The sequence below is a fragment of the Ricinus communis genome, chromosome 8 (assembly GCF_019578655.1).
Source record: "Ricinus communis isolate WT05 ecotype wild-type chromosome 8, ASM1957865v1, whole genome shotgun sequence".
NCBI lineage: Eukaryota > Viridiplantae > Streptophyta > Magnoliopsida > Malpighiales > Euphorbiaceae > Ricinus > Ricinus communis.
In genome coordinates, this window is record NC_063263.1 from 10,034,435 (window position 1) to 10,049,445 (window position 15,011).

Sequence of the window (15,011 nt, forward strand, 5' to 3'; positions counted from 1 at the left end):
ACTTTCATGGTTAATTTTCAGCAAGCTACTATCCCTTCTCTTGCTCAATCTTATGTCCACTGCAAATTTTGGTATCTGGAGTGAATCCAACAACAATGGAGATAATGTTAAAAAGCATAGGGATGTACCCCGTTCAGACTTGTCCATTGTATAATGTTATTGAAGTTGGTAATGGGTAAGAGATTCGTAGCTGTAACTCTACATCCTATCCAAGACATCTCTGTTGTTGATGCTACCGGAACTGGTTTTTTACATTAATATAGATTGGTTACATTTTTTTTTATATATATATATCGAGAGCTAGTCTAATTAATTTAGAACACATGTCAGAAAATTTTTACTGTAGTAAAACACTATCTTAGATCTTTAAAAATTTTAACGCATTCGTATATCTAAAATTTGAATTTAAAATTTTAGTTAAATTAGAAATTTTTTTTATCATTTATTTATATATTCTTGGATGATTGATTTATATTTCAATTATTAAAGAATAATTTTTAATTTTATAATTACTCTTTTTATTTTTATGTATATTTTCATTGATTTACATTTTAACTGCAAAAGAGTAAATTTTAATTTTATAATTACTTCCTTCGTATTATTTCAAGTTGAATAGTTAAGTAAAACAATAAAAATAAAATTTAATTTGATTTTTAAATTCTACAGTCAAGACTCAATTTGAGCTTTTTTACTTTTACAACCAAATTAATTTTATAATCTTTTTAAATTGATTGAGTTAATAATTTATATAATTTACAACAACAAAAAGTTATGAGCTAAGTTAAATTCTATTTAATTTTATAAATTAAATTAAAAATAAAATATTAATTTTTTAATTTATCACCTATCAATTCAACACATCAAAATCACCTCACCACTAGCCCCTCTTTATCTCTTCCAATATCACCAAAATAAAACAACTATTAGCATGGTCACCGAAAAACAGTACATAAATGTAGTTTAAAAATCGAATCGCCAAATTAGACTTTATAATGCATAAAAACTCACTTCCAAAGAAACAAGAGTGGAAATTGAATGATTTAAAAAAGTTTAAGGACTAATTAGATATGGACATAAAGTCTGAGGGCAAAATTGAATCATATTCCAAAATAATAATATAACATAATAAGTACAATAAAGAGCATCGGGAAGCGCAAATAATCAGTTAAGCACAGTATCTTCTTCTTGTATCTTCTTCATGCCAGCCATAGTCCTCTTAAAGTCATTAATCAATCACTTCTCTCAATTCCCCTTCAAGCAGTTCCTTATTCTCTCCTTCTTACACAAACAAACACTATTTTTTCCCTCTATCTTCTCGTCCAATTCGATTAAATGGAGTTTGAAGTAAAACATGTAAGCGGAATAGAAAATTGCTTCATTTCCCTCCCTATTCAACTTATCCAAACACTAGAATCCACCCGACCCGGCGATTTCCACTCTCAAATCCTCACTCTGGAGCTCCGCTCTTCAACCACTGACCACCAGTGGGTTGTTGCTTGGTCCGGTGCTACCTCATCTTCTTCTGCAATTGAGGTACTTCCTTCCTTTTTTCTTTTCCTACTCTAATTTATTTATTTTTTAAAAAAGAATTGCGTGTTTCTAGGATTAATTTGAAATATTTTGCTATTGTCTTTGGCGTATTCAGGTTGCTAGACAATTTGCGGATTGTATTTCTTTGCCGGATCGTATTAGTGTTAAAGTGAGAGCGGTTTCTAATGTAGCAAGTGCCACTTTAGTTACTATAGAGCCTAGTAGTGAGGATGATTGGGAAGTTTTGGAACTTAATGCTGATCTAGCTGAGGCTGCCATTTTGAATCAGGTATTCATTTTTTTTTTCTTTTACTTCTTTTCTTTTTAGGCTTTGTTTGTTTTGGATAAATCACGTGCAATTTGAATTCTTGCGAATATTTTTGCTTAATTATTTTATATTTAAGTTGAAAGATCTGAAATTCTAGCAACTATGGACTTCCCAAATGTGAATTTGGTGGAATGGAATCTAATGAATTGATAAATTCTTGCATTTTCAGACTTTCCAACAATGCCTTGGATTATACTCCCGTTACTTTTTTGTGGTTGAAAATCATTAATTTAATTTTGACTGACAACAATATAAATTGTACTAGTCCCGCTTTTTCCTTTTTTATAAATATTCTGAATAAAAAGCTCAACTTTAAGCTGTTAACATTAGCATCAATATTAGTTTCACCCTGTGATCATTTTGATTCTTTTTCGTGAAAGAAGAAAGGATTGAGAAAGGACAAGTATGGGATTGGTTGTTTTGCATTTGCTACTTTTGGTTTATAGTCAGGGAGAACTGAAACTTAATTTACTGTCAGTTAACACTTCCTGGAAAGAAACTAGATACAAAACTGAAGCTGGTGGAATTTCCTGCACATGTGCACAGTTTCTTTTTTACTGGTTTTAGAGTTCCGTTCTAGCTTTTATATGACTACAAGGGCTTCATTGAATCCTATATCCGAATGCCTTCAGTACAATTGCCACAAAAAGTTCATAACTTGGAACTTTTTTCTTGATACAGGTCAGGATAGTACATGAAACGATGAAATTCCCTTTGTGGCTGCACGGTCGCACTATCATTACATTCCATGTGGTTTCGACGTTACCCAAGAAAGCGGTGGGTAAGATAATGTCAGCAACTTCCTACTGTCATGCTATTCTTTTTTTAATATTTGGTACTGAGTACCATTTCTAGTTGTACAGCATGATGATGATGCTGCTCTTCAATTAATTAGCATTGTTCTTCATGCATAATCTTGTCTATCAAGACTGTTATTGGTTGTACATTTTCCTGCCAAATAATCATGAGCTCCTTCTTGTCAATGTCATCATCATACTTTATAAAATTTAGCTTTGAAGTGAGAGAGCTACTAATTTATCAATCCATGAAGGAGTATTGCTGGTTGACACCATTATGGATCTACATGGTAAACGACTTTATTCACCTCAACTATAAGGATATTTGTAATGAATATTGATGTATAAGTCAAGTCGCTTACTATTTCATAGTTGCAAACTTTGGCCTTCTATCATTGGAACTTTCAATTTTAAAAATCTATTTTCCCCCTCAAAGGAATTTGCAACTTGGTTTTCTTGCATTGTATTTTCCAATTGCTCTTGTGTGTTGAGAAGCACTTTTGCATATTGATGCACGTATCTAATTTATATTAGCTTGTTCCTAGTTAAAAAGGAAAGAAATAAAGGAGTAAAATGCAGGTTCTGGCCTCAAGGTAGTTTTTGTGAAAAACTTGTTCTAATTTTAAGGTCTATGGGGAAGTGAACAAATCTATATGCTAATTGCTAAATATTTATTGCTGGTGTGAAGTTAATGTTGCACTCATGTATGGGTGTAGGTCTGGTACTCTTTAAGTATATCTTGCCTCTCTCTTGTATGCTCAGTCAATAACTTGTTGCAGCACAGTAGCAGAGTAGCATCAATGTCATACTCATTTTGGTTGTAATTAAGCTAGGTGTTGCTCGGATTTTTTATGCCTCTCTCTTTCTCTCTTTCTTAGGCTAATGCATCAATGGTAGCATTGGTGATTGCTCCTTCAGTTCACAGAATTTAAATGCTAGCACTAATAATTAAGATGTGATTGCTGCATCTCTTTCAGAAATGTGATAATATGCAAATACTTTTTACTTTTGACCTTGTGTTTGCCTTTATCTTTGTTTTTAGGGTGCGGGTAAAACATCTGCAGCAGGTTGGGTGATATAACATGTTGTACATACTATTCATTCAGCTTATAACATAACAAATTTGCTGTTTGTTTTAAGTTGTATTTTCCTGGCGCTGGAAAAGTAGGTTGGTAACAACTTGCAGCCTATGGCTGCGGTTGTAGGTAGTGGCTTCTTTGATTGTGCTTGTTCACTTGTAGAGAAATCTATGCATTTACATCTATATGAATGCAAGTTAACAAATTCACTGCTGTATTTTTTGTAAGTGATTCCTTGTAAAAAGTGTATATGTAGTTAGTTTCTATAGCATTTTCTTTTTTGCACAAAGGTTGTTGATTGAATAGATTACTGGAGTTACGACTGACCTGTGAGATTGTTTTCAGTTCAACTTGTGCCAGGAACTGAAGTTGCAGTTGCTCCTAAGAGACGCAAAACAGATTTGAACAAACAAGATCTGCAGTCATCTAGTAAAGAGTTCAAGATTACAAAGGCGCTGTTGCGTCTCCAGGATTCAGATAGAAGATTGCTCCACAGAAGGGAGGTTGAAGGTGTTGAGCTGGGTGTTGTGCTCACTTCCGTTGCTTATATACATCCTGAAACTGCAACAAGATTCTCATTGGACTCTCTTCAGTTGGTTACTATTGTGCCAAGATTATCATCAAAGGAGACCATAAGGACACCTGAGAGTGATGTTTCGAGAACAAAAAACTCTTCTGCCCTTAAGGAAATTAAAAATGACATTTTGACTGACAAGAAAGAGTATCGCCAAGCGATTGTTCGCATTGTATTTTCAGATTCAGTGGCTAAAGGACATCTAATGATAGCTAGGTCCCTTCGTCTTTATTTGATGGCAAGCTTGCATTCATGTATGTTAATCCCTCAGAAGCATTCGGTGAAATGTCATCTTATTATGCTCTTAATATTAGTTTTAAAATAATTTGATGGAGGAAAACTGACATTTGTTTTTCTTATTATGCTCTTTATATTTCATTTGTATTGTTTAGTTTCTGGACTGAGACTACTCTTGCCTGCAGGGGTTTATTTAAAGATTTGCACCATGGATTTGAAGGAAGATATTACCTCTCTCTCACTTTCTCCTTGCCACTTTAAGATGCCTGGGCAGGATAATGCTATTGAGAAGAATAGTTTAGAAGTGCTCGATCAGCGTATAATTCAAAAGCCAAGAAACTTGGTTTCAGGAGGCTCAGGCTCCTATATGGGTACTGTAGACTGGTCAGTACATGACAGAATTCTTGCAGCTCTTTCAAATGATTTTCCTTGTGAAGGGGGTCAAGAGACTATTTATCAATCTAATAATAGAAAAGGTTTAAGAAGACTTCTGCAAGCTTGGTTTCTCGCACAACTTGATGCTATTGCTTCATTTGCTGGATCGGAAGCTAATTCAGTAATTTTAGGAAAAGAAACTATACTTCATTTTGAAGTGAAAGGATGTGATGTTGAATCTGATAGGAAAGATGAGATACTGGCAACGTCTAATTCAAACGGATTGATAGAAAAGAGAAAAAATAATGGTGAATTGCCACTTGAATTCCTCTTTGTACTGACTATTTCTGAGGAATCTATGCATGGAAGACAAGCTTGCTCATATAAGCTTTCCTTTGATGAAAGGAAAAAGGACAATTTAGGAGTCATGGAGTTGTTTGGAAAACTGAAATTGGGTGGTCCTGTATCCATGTATGCTCTCAAGGAGAGAAACTCTCACAAAGGCATTAGTGCAAATTTATCTTCTTTGAGCTGGATGGGAACTACTGCTGCTGATGTAATTAACAGTAGGTATTTCTCTTTAGAATTCCTTGTACTTCATTGATGGTCGCTGTCGGTTGAAGATTCATGACACATAACTTTTTAATGGTAAATGAGCATAAAATGTTTTTATTTACATTGATTTGTTCAATCTGTCTATACATGTTCACCAGCACTCATACACATGACAACTGGCACGTTTGAAAGTTTGATTTGAGATTCTAGAAAAGGATGGATTATCTCCTTGCTCGTAATTCGATTCAAATATGTCATAGTCGTAATGTCTTGGTTATATACATTAGCTTTGTCTTGGCACTAAATGTGTTTGCTAATGTATTCGTGTAGCTATGAGTATACTTTATTACCACTTTGTTCTTTTCTTTCTTTTCAACTACAAAACTTCCATCTTGTCTGAAAAATTTTATCTACCACTGACGTTTATGACATGAACACCTGGCTTAAACGATATTTACTCCTTTTCCTGCAATGTCTTTAGTTTCCTGGATTTGTAATTGTATGTGATGCAGGAACCATGGCGTTGTTGTCTCCCACTTCTGGAATGCTGTTTAGCACTTACAATCTTCCTTTCCCTGGACATGTTCTCATATATGGACCTCATGTAAATTCCTCTCTTTGGTTGCAATTTTGTATGTTGTTTAAGTTTAATATTTGGCGTAGAAAAAAAGCTTACTATCAACAGCATTTATATGTCACAGACATACTGTGGATACCATCACATGGGTGCCATAACTGCATTAAATGGAATATATCTGCACTACAATTATTCTGGATATATGTATGTGTTTTACAGGGCATCTGCATTTCAATGCTTTCTTTTTAATGGCCTGTTCTTCAAATTTTAAGTATTCTATATTCCTAATTCTTTCTTATTGTGCAAAAAAAGAAAAAGAAAAAAAGAAAACAACATTGTGATAATATGGGTATACACCAGTATATAAGTTGAAAATGCTGATGCAGTGAAACTATTGCATAGAAGACCTATATTAGTAATTTGGCAAAATACAGTTCTCTTTATACAGCATCTCGCTTGAAATTTTTTTATCGTCATATAAGATCTTATCACATTCTTATCATTTAAAGATTATTATTTATTTTCATTTTTGTTTCTTAGCCACATTTTAACACCCTACGGCCTTAAAAGATTACCACACTTTTCCTTATCCCCAATAATATCTTGACAGCCGCTAATTGGCATTTTGCAAATCTTTTGTGTCAGTGATGTTTTATTAAGATTATAGCCTTTGCCAACCTACTCTTTACGTATCCATTGGTTTGTCACTTGAATGAAATTTTCATCCTTATCCCTTGAACATGGACTTGCATATTAGCTATAGATCCTAGGACTTACATGTCTATTTCTCACCACCAAAGTGAGCTCATAGGGAGAGATTAGATCATAGCTCTCAGCTTTTGCCCTTCAGTAATTAGAGGAGTATGAAATGGATGCTAAACTGGTTTCTTTGTTAATGAGTTCATCTAGAAATATCAACATGGAAAAATTCTTTATCCAATTAAAAGTACGATGAAGAAAATATCCTTATTTGTTTGAAAATTATGGTAGTTAACCATCCAAATACCATTATGCTGATTATAAATTCATCTCCCATTACTTGTTGCAGAAAAGACAAAAAGGGGCATGTCAGAGATTTTCTTAAACAAATTTCTAGTTTATGTAGTCACTTGATTAATTCTAGTGCACGATCGAGCTTTAGTTAGTCAAGGCTCAAGGGATTGAAATTGAATGGAAGGGCAACATAGCAAATTGGCAAGTTAGCTATGTATATATGTCGGGTAGTGGGCGGCACTTTTCTAATTATCAATTTCATAAATCAAATACATTTGTAAAATCTTTTCCGGCCTGAATCTACTTATTTATTTGTGGAGGGAGGATTAAGAAGGCTATTAAAGGGGAATACACAAAAGATTGTTTCTCTAGATCTAAAACATAGGTGTCTTAATAAATAAAAGCTTTGATTCATTGGGCCGTAATTTGTTGATGTAGAAACTGTCTTAGACTTAGACATTTTTTTAAATGATTCTGCTCTTGTACATGGGTTGACCCTTCTTGTTGCCGAATACTATTATCTCTTAACTTGTCAGAACGAAGTTAATGTTTAATTAATGTGTGATTGAAAAATTTATATTGGTGTATGTTTCTGTATCAGGGTTCTGGAAAGACTATTCTAGCAAGAGCAGTTGCAAAATCTCTCGAAGAACATGAAGACCTCTTAGCACACATGTATGTAAGCAACCTCGATTTTTTTTTTCTTCTTGTTCTTTGGGTTTTATTGCTCCTTGTCAGCATATGCAATTGTGGCAGGGCACAGGAGGAAAAAATTGGTTATCAACTATTCCTAATGTATGTCTATGATGCAGTGTGTTTGTAGGGTGCTCTGCACTTGCTCTAGAAAAAGCCTCAATCATTCGTCAAGCACTTTCTGCTTACATATCTGAAGCTTTGGATCATGTGCCATCTCTCATCATATTTGATGATCTAGATACAATTATTTCATCTTCTTCTGACGGAGAAGGACCACCTCAACCTTCAACCTCTGTTGTTGCCCTCACAAAATTTCTCACAGACATTATGGATGAATATGGGGTAATAACTTCATCTTCATTGTTAGTCCACAGAATGTTGGAATTGTGGAACTGAAGTTATCGTGGGTTTCAAGTGCATGCTTTGTACAATTTTCTAATTCCTGTTATTGTTCCTTTTTTTGTTTCTGTTGATGATGCATATAATCATGATCGCTTAAGAGCCGAGAAAAACCTATTCTTGTGAATATATAATATAATATGTTTTTTCTCTTTTGGATGCATGAACTATTAATGAATTGAAAAAAAAAAAAGGATCCATTTCAAGCACAACCTCTTAAAGAAAGGCCAGTATGTAAGCATAATCTTAGAGAATATTTTTTTAAACCTTGATTTGATATTAATAAGCATCTTTTTTGGAACGTTTATGACTTGTTTGAAATCCAAGCAACTGTAAGAAAAGATTGTGACATGGTTATACTCCCACTGAAGAAAGGGGCCTGGCTGGAAGAATTTGGTGAGGTCCCACCAGAGCATTTTGCATGAAAACAATATGGTTGAAGTTTTTTCTTGCTCTTAATCCATTGGAAGTGTCCTAAATTCATGTGGTCATCTTTTGGCCTGGACTGTAACTATGCTGTTTGATGGTATACAGTCTCTTTTCTGCCTCCTAGTTTATGAATCAGTGCAAGCACATGTTAGAAAATAAAGTATTCTGTCAGTTATTGTGCTTTTGCAAAGACGCCAGCTTTCTGGTTCCAAATTGTAGCATGGCATGGTCATAACACTTCATTTTTTTTCCTCTATCTCCCCACTCAGCTAACCAATATGGTACTGGACAGGAGAAAAGAAAAAGCTCATGTGGAATTGGTCCAATTGCTTTTATAGCTTCTGTACATACTCTGGAAAGTATTCCTCAGTCACTGAGCTCCTCAGGTGTGTTTTTATATTACATGCAGGAAGAGTCTCATGGAAGAATTTTGAGTTCCTAAAGCACCTTTTCATTCTATTTTAGTCATTTCTTATTCTGCTATTGTGTTGGTTGTTACCAGGACGGTTTGACTTTCATGTGCAACTGCCTGCTCCTGCTGCCTCGGAACGCCAGGCTATACTAAGACATGAAATCCACAGACGATCCCTTCAATGCACAGATGATATTTTGCTAGATGTAGCTTCCAAATGTGATGGTTATGATGCATATGATCTGGTATTTGTCTTCACTTCTGATTTAAAATGCAATAATGCTTTTAATCTTTTTTCTTTCTTTGTTAGTAGGATAGGTTTTATCTTGTGAATGAAAGATTCCATTTACTCTTGTATGACTCGAAAACATGTGAAATCATAGTTTCTGATATGAGTCAGTTTCATTGGATCAGGAAATATTGGTCGATAGATCTGTACATGCTGCCATTGGCCGTTTTTTGCCTTCTCATTTTACTTTTGAAAAGAATGAGGTACCCACTTTGATCAGGGATGATTTTTCTCGAGCAATGCACGAGTTTCTTCCAGTTGCCATGCGTGATATTACTAAATCTGCTGCTGAAGGTGGTCGCTCTGGGTGGGATGATGTTGGTGGTCTTAAGGACATAAGAGGTGCTATTAAAGAGGTAGCATTCATGTTTATCTTTCTGAGGTTAATAGATCATTCATGCTATTATGCAGTGTCATCTGTTACTCTCCTTGCTTGCTAGGCTCATGGATTGGCTTCTTTTTTCTTACCCTTATATGAAAGGATTGCATTTTCTTATCTTTTTAATAGATCCTTTAATATTTCTTTTGGCATGTCATTTTTATTAGTTAAGTAGAGCAAGTTCTGAACCATATCAGCAGTTGTTCTTTCATGTTGATTTCTGTTGAACTTGGTCTGCGGACCATCTATAGAACAATGATCATGTTACTATTCCTGGTGCTTAGACAAACTTCCTCTTCTAATAACTTGATGTTTATCCTGTGCTGATTCGATGTTGGATTAGAAGTTTTCATTTTTGTTTCTTGTTGTGAACTTTTTACATGAGGCAGATGATTGAACTACCTTCCAAGTTCCCAAATATTTTTTCTCAAGCTCCTCTAAGGTTGCGGTCTAATGTTCTCTTATATGGCCCTCCTGGTTGTGGCAAGACACACATCGTTGGTGCTGCTGCTGCTGCTTGTTCCCTGCGATTTATATCAGTCAAAGGGCCTGAGCTGCTGAACAAATATATTGGTGCTTCTGAGCAAGCTGTAAGAGAGAAATAACTTAACTTTGTTTCTTTTGAAAGGCCGATATCTTTGATCCACACATGTGAAATTGTCTGTAAACTTCAATATGGTTTAATTTTTGATTGATCTGTGCTTTTGTTTCATGCATAATAAATGTGATGTGACTTGTATATTATCGTCCCATGTATAGCTAAACTTGTATATATTGTTGCTTGTATGATTCTGAACACACGAACATCATACACACGCATGATTACACACACGCACACTCACATGTCCTTGTGCTCGGGCACACACAGATATCATCTAGATCCTAATAGGCAGACCGCTGGGAAGTGGAATTCCCAATTGTGAAATCATGCCTTCTTGGATAGAAGGTCTTATTCACTGTCTTTTTTACTTTTTTAGTTGGTCTAATTTTTATATATTTTAGTAAATTATTTTCATTACTTTTATTTGTTACGTGGGTTGTTTAGCAGTTCTTATATTTTTCTGTCTTTATACAAAATGTAGCCTTGTTATATATTTTGGTGGAAACAAAATAATTGGGTGTCAGGGTTTAAATGTCCTTGAAACCTGTAAGCCTAATTTTTTATATCTTCGCTGAGAGTAAACAAAAAATAAGGGGAGGTAAAGAGTCTGAGCACCCTTTGAAGACAGTTAAGTCGACGAGTATTCACTTGACACTGTTCTGCTACTGATCAGGTGACTGTATTGGCATAACATGCAGCCATAGTATCAATATCTAGCATGTTTATTACTTGAAATAGGATCAGTATTTTCATTCTTAAATTATTATGCAGAGTGCTCATCATTCTGCCCTTGCTTTGGTTTCAGGTACGTGATATTTTCTCAAAAGCCACTGCTGCAGCTCCATGCCTTCTTTTTTTTGATGAATTTGATTCAATTGCTCCAAAAAGAGGGCACGATAATACTGGAGTAACTGATCGTGTTGTTAATCAAGTCAGTTTCATATTTTATTCTTTTATCCTGTGTTCTTTCTTTTGAAGGTTCTTATAGTGTTCTGTGTTCTTCTCCTTTCTCAGTTTCTCACTGAATTAGATGGTGTTGAAGTATTAACTGGTGTTTTTGTATTTGCTGCAACAAGGTTAGTTTCTTTCTGGAGTTAATGCTATGCTATCTGAAGTTCCTCTGTTGGCATTAATTATTGGGTAGTAAATAATAGTATGAGAACTATTTTTTTCCTTGCAGTTCAACATGTAGTTTAGTGATTGGTTTTGCCATTAGCATCCGATAGCTCATTCAATTGCTTAAACCAGATACTGAATATATAGTTCTTTCATGACAATATTTTGAGTGTGTGTGTACTACAATATGAATCTTGGAAATCCGCTATGGGGGGGCGGGGGGGGCACGTAGTTGCTAGAGTCAGCCACGCCACAGGCTCCTGCCTTTGCGCCTCAAGCCTTTTAAGCGGGCAACTTCACTAGGGTGCGCATCTAATGCAACGCCCGTTACTAATATTAGAGCCAAGTTTTTGTTTTTGACTTCTGAATGAAATTGGGCCATTGATGGTACATAAACTAAGATGTACCATAAATCTATTCACACCTAATCACTTCAACAAATTAAAAGAAGATTCAAGAAAGGTTTCTACAGGGTGAAAAGAAAGGAACTTGGGAAATACAATAACATGTGTTGTTTATCAAAAAGAAAATGCAAATGTTCCTTCTATAGTTTTTATTTTGGACTTAGAGAATGTTTATGGTCAGTAAGTTTATATTTGTGTGTGTATTTATTTTAGATATGAAAAACATTGATGTCAAGTTTATGATTCATTGCATGTGTTCTGTTATGAGTCTTATTAGCTTTACTTTATGAAATTTTCTCCCTTTCTTTTGCAATTCACTTCAATAATCCATGCGCCTAGGCTCCAGGACCCAATTTGCGCCTTTAAAACTATGGCTGTGGAGCAAAAAGTGTTAAACATTCATTGCAAATGTATAGTAATAAAGTGATGATTTTGTTCGTTATCTTTAATTTAAATGGGAAGATGTGCATGGATGTTAATTTCAAATCTTATCAAACTACAAAAGAAGATAAATCTGTTGGGGAAAGAACTCGTCAATCAAATGCTACATTTTCATCTCTTTGTTTGAGCATATGGACATATAAAATGGGCAATCAAGGTAAGGAAAGATGCAAAATGTCATTTTATGAAAATGTATCTGTGCCATTATTAAATGATATTTACAGAAAATAATACCATATGCGTAATTGGATTTTTTTCTTTTTTAATTTTTGTTGAATGTTTATTACTTTAGGATGAAAAATTTACCTGAAATTTTAGAGTTCTCTCTCTGTCTTGCACACGTGCTTGTTTGCATGCTCATTCACTCTTACAATTGTCAAGCAGTAGGCCGGATCTACTGGATGCTGCATTGCTGAGACCTGGTAGGCTAGATCGTCTTCTTTTCTGTGATTTCCCGTCGCTGCAGGAGAGGTTGGACATCCTTGTGGTTCTTTCTAAAAAGGTTAGTGATACTGCAGTGATGTCTTTACTTTTTCTTTTCCTTTTGTTTTTCTTTTTTTGCTACATTCCTACTCTCTTCTAGTAAAGATCCTTTATGGTTTTCTCTAAAATAGTCACTTCAGTGTTGTACCAATCAGTGGCCCATTAATTGCAAACAATGACAACAAATATGAAAGGTTCTGTACATATTATAGGTGGCTGTTAGTTTAGAAACAAAATGTTCTGTTTCTGTTGTTCGCTGAGGAATGTAGTTTTGTCATCAAGCCTTTAGGTAGAGTGTGGCCTTTGTTTGAGGTGTGGAATCCACTGTAAAATTTGTAGTCTCTTTGCATTTCTCATATTTGCTTTATGCTAATCAATGCAGTTACCCCTGGCCGATGATGTAGATTTAGAAGCCATAGCTTGTATGACAGAAGGGTTTAGTGGAGCTGATCTACAAGCTCTTCTGTCAGATGCACAGCTTGCAGCAGTTCACGAACATCTCAGATCAGACAGCAGAGAACCTGGGATAATGCCCGTCATAACTGATGCTTTGCTGAAGTCTATTGCTTCCAAAGCAAGACCATCTATTTCAGAATCTGAGAAGCAAAGGCTATATAATATTTATAGCCAGTTCCTGGATTCAAAGAAATCTGCTGCTGCTCAGGTTCCCCCTTTTCTCTTGTCATTGTTTCATGCACTATCATATCACGGTCTACTTTAGATTTAGTAACAAGGTATCTGTTTGCAGTCGAGGGATGCAAAAGGTAAAAGAGCTACTCTAGCATGACAAACACTACCAGTCACCCACATTGAGCTGGAAGAGGAGCTAATATTCTCACAAGCAATACAATCGTGGGAAACAAAAAAGAAGAGAAAAGGGAATGCCACAAGTATTTATTCCCATACACCAGATAGATTTTGATTTATTCATTTCTCTACTCTTTGTATCTAAACGAGTGAAGAGAATCTTCTGAGGTGGATATGTTTACGTCGATGTAAATAGTTTTCATCATCATTCTTCATTAGGACTCTTGAGACTTAATAGCCCGCATCATCAAGTGTAATCTCAGTCTAGAACTAGATTAACTGTTATGTGAATCAATATCCAATACTTGATTGATCTTGCATCATTCTTTTTGAATAAAATTAGGGTGTGACTATAAATCTTATCCTGAAGTCATGATTGATGGGATAAAAAAGAGTATATATTTAAAAACACACACCCACACACAATTTCCCTAAGGATCATATGTCTAATCTAATTGATGAGGAAAAAAATTACAAGTTACTAAGCTATGAACCTTCAGTTTCACTGGATTTGCATGAACTAAAGGTAAACTATGATTATTATAGCAAATGTGATATTTGATTATTGCAGGAAATGGGATTTTTCTGAATACGAGATTTTATCAGCTTTCAGGAAGTATCCAAATTTTATGATTTTGTCAGAGTTGTCTACTATAAATAAGATGGATAGGTAGCCTTTTATACTTACAGCTCGGAGAAGAGGATTATCCCAAGGTGTTCAGTCTTCAGGGTTTTGCTTCTGAAGGGGTTGATCAAGTTTAAAATTGCTCTACTTTCAATTGTTAATCCCACTAATGAGTGCTACGTGGAAAAGTATGTGATTGAGCATTGACAACCGGGGCCTGAATTGTTGGATTTTTTCAAGGGAAAATGGATCTGGAAGGACTAGGCCATGGATTTGCTGGAAAATGTGCAGCTTCAGCTCACTAGTAGAACATGCAACAACAGCGTTATTTTTCTGTAAAAATTGAGACTGAACTTGTTCTGCTTTATTCTTGCCTTTTCCTATCTAGTTTTCTATATCTAACAGCTACTTTAAGTAACCTGATTGGAATTATTTGAATTTTATTGGTTGGTGGGTGGGATTAAGGTTGAGAACAAGTGTGCAGTTAGGTATCCTTTCTATGTTATTTGTAGTTTCAGTTGCTCTGTGAGTTGAGTTCTGTGGAAGATATGTACCAGCCTGTTCATAAAGAATTAGCTACATGTTTGGAAGTTTAGAGAAAAGATGACTCTAAAAATTGTGTCAGGTCCTATTGTTAGCAATAATAATTACTATTTTCATTAGTAGCTGTGCAGCCATATGTTTCGAACCGCACTGAAACCAGACTATTTGTTGAAGATAAAAATACATTGTTGAATCCATATGAAGTTTTACAGCCCGTTGTATCGAATTAAACCACATGCTCCACTGCTTTTGCAGGCCCGTCAATTCCAAGACCATTTATTTCTGAATCTGAGAAGAAGAGGCTGTATAGTATTTGTATCTAGTTCTTGGATTCAAAGAAAT

The 15,011-nt window shown here is 35.0% G+C and overlaps 1 protein-coding gene across 1 annotated transcript; it reads left to right on the forward strand.

The window, feature by feature from the left end:
- Positions 1–1,153: 1,153 nt before the first annotated feature.
- On the forward strand, positions 1,154–13,863 carry LOC8271383 (peroxisome biogenesis protein 1). Its single transcript, XM_002517524.4, has 17 exons — positions 1,154–1,533; positions 1,646–1,819; positions 2,540–2,639; positions 4,080–4,562; positions 4,731–5,486; positions 5,988–6,079; positions 7,647–7,720; positions 7,858–8,083; positions 8,862–8,955; positions 9,072–9,226; positions 9,396–9,626; positions 10,039–10,239; positions 11,056–11,181; positions 11,265–11,326; positions 12,596–12,713; positions 13,077–13,358; positions 13,443–13,863. Exons 1-17 carry the CDS (start codon positions 1,333–1,335, stop codon positions 13,479–13,481), a joined length of 3,414 nt encoding a protein of 1,137 aa, XP_002517570.2. The 5' UTR covers positions 1,154–1,332; the 3' UTR covers positions 13,482–13,863.
- The last annotated feature ends 1,148 nt before the right edge of the window (positions 13,864–15,011 follow it).